This window comes from Egretta garzetta, unplaced genomic scaffold, assembly GCF_000687185.1.
Source record: "Egretta garzetta isolate BGI_Z169 unplaced genomic scaffold, ASM68718v1 scaffold105, whole genome shotgun sequence".
Classification (NCBI taxonomy): Eukaryota; Metazoa; Chordata; class Aves; order Pelecaniformes; family Ardeidae; genus Egretta; species Egretta garzetta.
The window spans coordinates 1,214,464-1,220,500 of record NW_009259598.1 but is presented as its reverse complement, the minus strand read 5'-3'; the positions used below and the strand labels follow the sequence as shown (position 1 = coordinate 1,220,500).

Sequence of the window (6,037 nt, the reverse complement as noted above, 5' to 3'; positions counted from 1 at the left end):
CATAGCTGGACCACAGCCACACCACTGCAGCATCATCAGATGAAATCTCAGTGAACCTCTCACACTGTTCCACTGTCACCATGGCAAACTCACCCTCAGTCCTCTCCTGTGTCTTCTCAAAAGGAAAAATACATGTGATTATTAAAGTTATCCTTCCCTCAGTTGCACTGTTACCAGTGCTAACACACAGAACCGCAAGCATAGCTACGTTTTCACATCATCACTGTTGTTACCATCACAAGCAAATTTAAAGCTAACATGGCTGTACCTACTTGCTCTGTGCATCTCCCTGTTGTTCCATTTCTTGTAACATAAAGGATCCGGTCTAAAGCCACAAGGTTCTTTCTTCTACACTACATTGTTCCAATATGGTTTCAGCACACATGTGTTAAGCTACGTCCTAGATCTTTCAGGAAAAAAGAGGGGGCACTAAAAGTGAAGGGTGTTAAGGTGTAGGTCTGAATAAAAATGCTGTTGCTAAGAGGAATAAATGGTTTTATTCATCATGGCAACATACAGTGCTTTAGGAATATATACAGCGGAGAAACTGGGAGTTAGCCTATCACTTTGAGTCCTCTTCAGGTTTCTTGGCATAAAACTTTTCTCGCAGTTTTTTCCATGTCCCTTTTTTCATGTCTTCCATCTGTTTCAGAACGTCTGCAAAAGGAGGGGAGAGAGAGAGATGGGGAAAGAGGAAGAAAAGCAGAAAAGCCAAGAAATGAAAGCCTGCTTACAAAAGCTTTGCCTTACATGTGTTTTCCTTTTTTTTTGACTTTTCATCTTAATGAATTTCAGGGCCTGAGGCAAGTTTGTTTGCCCTTCCAATCCATTGTGCGAGAGTCCCTTATCACTAACAACTAATATTCAGTTTCCATGCACTGCAATCAAAGTTAGGAACTGGAGCAGAACAAAACTGCACCAGCTTCCTACACTGCACTTAATAAATGATCTGGCTGAGAGTATTTCTGCATTGTGGTACCCTGTTTTCTCTCAACATCTAATACAAAAGGAGAAATACCAAAGGGAATTTGAACATGGTGAAACAGAAGCCGAGAATTTTTGGAATGCTGTAGCAAACATGCATTTCCTTCACATAGCTCCTGCTACCTGATCTCAAAGAGCCCTTGCAAACCCTTTGCTGTTCCTGCTCAGTGCAAAATACAATCAACTTTTTGCCCTGATAGATTACTGAAGAGCTCAATTATTCCTGAACGTACTCCTCATTAAACATCCTAATACACTCGCACGGCAGCCCCATTCTGTCCTTTAGAATCACAGAATGTTTTGGGTTGGAAGGGACCCCTAGAGGTCATCTAGTCCAACCCCCCTGCAGGAGCAGGGACACCGCTAACTAGATCAGGTTGCTCACAGCCCCGTCCAACCTGGCCTTGAATGCTTCCAGGGATGGGGCCTCCACTACCTCTCTGGGCAACCTGTTCCAGTGTTTCACCACCCTCATTGTAAAGAACTTCTTCCTTATATCTAGTCTAAACCTACCCTGGTTTAGTTTAAAACCATTACCCCTTGTCCTAACACAGCTGGCCCTACTAAAAAGATTTTCCCCATCTTTCCTATAGGCCCCCTTTAGGTACTGAAAGGCCGCAATCAGGTCTCCCTACAGCCTTCTCTTCTCCAGGCTGAACAAGCCCAACTCCCTCAGCCTGTCCTCACAGGAGAGGTGCTCCAGCCCCCGGATCATTTTTGTGGCCCTTTAGTCACAGGTGTTTAGTAGCAGTGAACACCACAAAGACTAGAACGTACTTTGTCTCCTGCACTGACTTATTCTCAGATCAAGCACAGTATTAGTACCTGTTGCTAGTATCATCTTGCAATCTTCTACTGTCAGCCCAGTGAAGCTTGTGTCTTTCAGGCGAGGATACTTCACGAACGAGCAAGTAGGTGAGAGGAGAAGAGAAAAAGATGTTGTTGTGCATTAAAACAGGTAAAAATATCACCACACAGTAAAGCCTGAGCTCATTTTCAGTCAAGCTCTAAGAATTCTGCTCATCCATACCAAGAACTATCATCTGTATTGTTCATACACATCACAGAGGCTGAGATGTCTGCAGCTTTCCCGGAGTGACCAAAGGCACCAGGCAGTGCTGCATCCACCTGACCGCTCATTTGACTGTTAAGACATTCTCAGAAACCCAGCTGGGAGGAGGCAGCCAACTGCAGTGGGTGGTGACTCACCCCCTAAAAGAGGGATGATGGCTAATGCCAAAGCTCACCTTGTTTTTGTAGTAGTTGGTGTGGATTCTGACTAAGCTCTCGTACATTCGGTCACAGGTCTCAGGGTCAGCAATCTGGAAAGGGATAAAAGTATCAAACAAGTCTTATTCTAAACCTCCATAGCAAAAAACCACCTCGTTTTGAGTCTTGTGAGAAGGACAGTCAAGGAGCAGCTTAGGTGACTTCTCAGAGCAATGTAGGATGCTGGTGACCCCCATTACGCTGCTCCAGACTGCAGATCATTTTCTTTCCCTTCCACTTCTCCCCAGCTTGGCCTACAAGAATAACAAGGCACATGATTTCCAGAATTGCCCTTAAACTCTGCTCAAAGAGATTTGACAGAACTGTGAATACACAGTTAATGAGAATGTTGCTGGGCAGTTTTCTTCATACGTTTATTGGCCACCGCTGTGAAATCTGTGAGTCTTCTTGCTCCAAGGCCAGCTTTGCCGCCTCTTTCATTCTAAAGCATCAAATAAGATAACGTACTAGGACGGAAGTTAGAAAATCCCAGTACAGGCTAAAAATACTTTATAATTGCTTATGGAAAAGCAGCATGAAAGACACGGAACGGCTTGTGGAGGGTAAATGGATTCTATTTTGGTCGAGTAAGTTGGAAAGATTTTGCTAATACCTAAACCTCTGCTAGGTGCCTCAGACAGGTGCATCTGCCTCGCAGAGCCATCGATTTAGCAGCGTGGATGGCACGTCGTCTTGTTTTTGTATTTTACAATGGGAGCCAACTCGACCAGAACGCTGCATTGCTGCTCGATGACATCAAACATAAATGATTAAAATGGATACATGAGTAAGAATAGCATCAGGAGAAATATGTCAGGATAAAATGACACGGGTCAGCTGTCCTTGGGACGCTGGCATGGGTTCAGCACAAGGTGGGTAACGCCTCCTCTGCACAAACTAGGAGAACTAAGGAAAGGTTCTCCATATTCAGTAGATAACGGCTGCTGCAGGAGAGAGGATATAGGGACAGACAGACTGTCAAGAGTAAGCACCATCACACTGCAGGTGATCTTCAGCTTAACGTATCTTGCAGTCACATTTCAAATGACCCCGCTAATGTTTTAGTAATGATAGCAGAAATAGCTATTAAATGGGTAGCAGAAACAGCATCCATCCCCCCCTGTAAAATCAGCAAATCTTACTCCATGTGAATAAAACAGACATTAGACTGATAAAGTATCCTTTATGGTTCTAGTTCTTTTCTCATACGTTCCTCCTGCTGTCTGCCAGTACATTTCCCTTTGCCGTATTAAGCCTTTATACATACAAATTGACATCAGTGCTGCAGGCATCAATTTAGATTTTCAAGATGAGCAGCAGCTTTGGGATCTTGTAGCCAATTGGTGTAGCATATTCAGCTGTCCTGAGCATATGAAAAAGCAATAAGCGCTTTCCGAAATGCCTGCTGCAGACTATTCTGGTGACCAATATAGAATTAGGTGCGTGTAATGGCCCCTTGAAGTAGAAAATGCATATCTGGAACAATGTTTTTATGCTAAGAAAGGGCACATTTACATTCCACAGCACCACCTCCAAGCCTATAAAGGTCTACAGCCCAAGTCAAGCATTAGCTTCTCTAATTTATTTCAGCACCAAAGCCTAACCTCCAACACAATTACAACTGTAGCCAGAGTCTAATTTTATAACTGCTGCATCCTAACAGTGCCAGGCAATGTTGCATTTCACTACGTGCTCTACACTGCACCGCACTATCATCCTAGCATAGAACCACAGAATGGTTTGGGTTGGAAGGGACCTTAAAGATCATCTCGTTCCAACCCGCCTGCCGTGGGCAGGGACGCCTTCTACCAGACCAGGCTGCTCACAGCCCCATCCAGCCTGACCCTTAACACTTCCAGGGATGGGGCAGCCACAGCTTCCCTGGGCAACCTGTTGCAGTGCCTCAGCACCCTCAGTGAAGAATTTCTTCCTTATATCTGATCTCAGTCTCCCCTCTTTCAGTTTAAAGCCATTAACCCTTGTCCTATCAGTACATGCCCTTGTAAAACGTCCCTCTCCAGCTTTCCTGTAGGCCCCTCCAGGCACTGGGAGGCTGCTATAACGTGTCCCTGAAGCCTTCTCTTCTTAAGGCTGAACAACCCCAACTCTGTCAGCCTGTCCTCATAGGAGAGGCACTCCAGCCCTCAGATCATCTTCATGGCCTCCTCTGGACTCGCTCCAGCAGGTCCATGTCCTTTTTATGTCGGGGGCCCCAGAGCTGGATGCAGGGCTCCAGGGGGGTCTCACCAGAGCAGAGTAGAGGGGCAGAATCACCTCTCTTGACCTGATGGCCATGCTTCTTTTGATGCAGCCCAGGACATGGTTGGCTTTCTGGGCTGCAAGCACACACTGCCGGGTCACGTTGAGCGTCTCATCAACCAACACCCCCAAGTCCTTCTCCTCAGGGCTGCTCTCAATCCATTCTCTGCCCAGCCTGTATTTGTGCTTGGGATTGCCCTGAGCCATGTGCAGGACCTTGCACTTGGCCCCATTGAACTTCATGAAGTTTGCACAGGCCCATCTCTCAAGCCTGTCAAGGTCCCTCTGGATGGCTTCCCTTCTCTTCAGCGTGTCAACCACACCGCACAGCTTGGTGTCATCAGCAAACTTGGTGAGGGTGCACTCGATCCCACTGTCCCTGTTGCCAGCAAAGATGTTGAACAGCACCAGTCCCAATACTGACCCCTGAGGAATGCCACTCGTCACTGGTCTCCACCTGGACATTGAGCCGTTGACTGCAACTCTCTGAGCATGACCATCCAGCCAACTATTTATCCACCGAGTGGTCCATCTGTCAAATCCATGTCTCTCCAATTTAGACACAGATGTCATGTGGTACAGTGTCAAACGCTTTGCACAAGTCCAGGTAGATGAAGTCAGTTGCTCTTCCCTTATCCACCAACACTGTAGTCCCATTGTAGAAGGCCACCAAATTTTTCAGGCACCATTTGCCCTCAGTGAAGCCATGTTGGCTGCCACCAATCACCTCCTTATTTTCCATGTGCCTTAGTGTAGTTTCCAGGAGGATCTGCTCCATTATCTTGCTGGGCAGAAAGGTGAGACTGACTGGCCTGTAGTTCCTTGGGTCTTCCTTTCTTCCCTTTTTAAAAATGGGGTTACATTGCCCCTTTTCCAGTCAGTGAGAACATCATTAGGCTGCCACAACTTCTCAAATATGACGGATAGTGGCTTAGGAACTTCACCCACTAGTTCCCTCAGGACCCACGGATGCATCTCATCAGGTCCCATGGACTTGTGCACCTTCAGGTTCCTTAGATGGTCTTGAACCTGATTTTCTCCTACAGCGGGCAGTTCTTCATCCTCCCAGTCCCTGCCTTTGCCTTCTGCAGCTTGGGCAGTGTGGCTTGAGCACTTGCCAGTGAAGACTGAGGTAAAAAAGCATCTGAGTACCTCAGCCTTCTCCATGTTCCAGGTAACCAGGTCTCCCGTTTCCTTCTGGAGAGGACCCACATTTTCCCTAGTCACCCTTTTATCACCAGCATACCTATAGAAGCTTTTCTTGTTGTCCTTGACATCCCTGGCCAGAGTTATTCTATCAGGGCTTTAGCTTTCCTAACCTGATCCCTGGCAAAACATAGTAGGCAAAGCACTCTCATTAACTACATTCCAGCACAGTGCTGACAAATCCCCAGTGGTTTGTATCCCAATTCCACAACCATGGGCATGGGTTCTCCAAAGCACACAGCGCAAAGGCTGCGGGAATTGGGCAAAAGCCGCAGCTTGTCCGATGCAGACAGCAAGTGCCGTGGCCGGCTGGGGCTGG

The 6,037-nt window shown here is 46.7% G+C and overlaps 1 protein-coding gene across 1 annotated transcript; it reads right to left on the bottom strand.

Annotated features, from left to right (window-relative positions):
* Positions 1 to 272: 272 nt before the first annotated feature.
* Positions 273 to 2,529, bottom strand: LOC104125773 (ubiquinol-cytochrome-c reductase complex assembly factor 2). The gene is made up of 4 exons (XM_035893740.1): positions 2,454 to 2,529; positions 2,232 to 2,335; positions 1,810 to 1,879; positions 273 to 657 (listed from the first exon to the last, which is right to left on the bottom strand). Exons 1-4 carry the CDS (start codon positions 2,527 to 2,529, stop codon positions 563 to 565), a joined length of 345 nt encoding a protein of 114 aa, XP_035749633.1. The 3' UTR covers positions 273 to 562.
* Between the last annotated feature and the right edge of the window lie 3,508 nt (positions 2,530 to 6,037).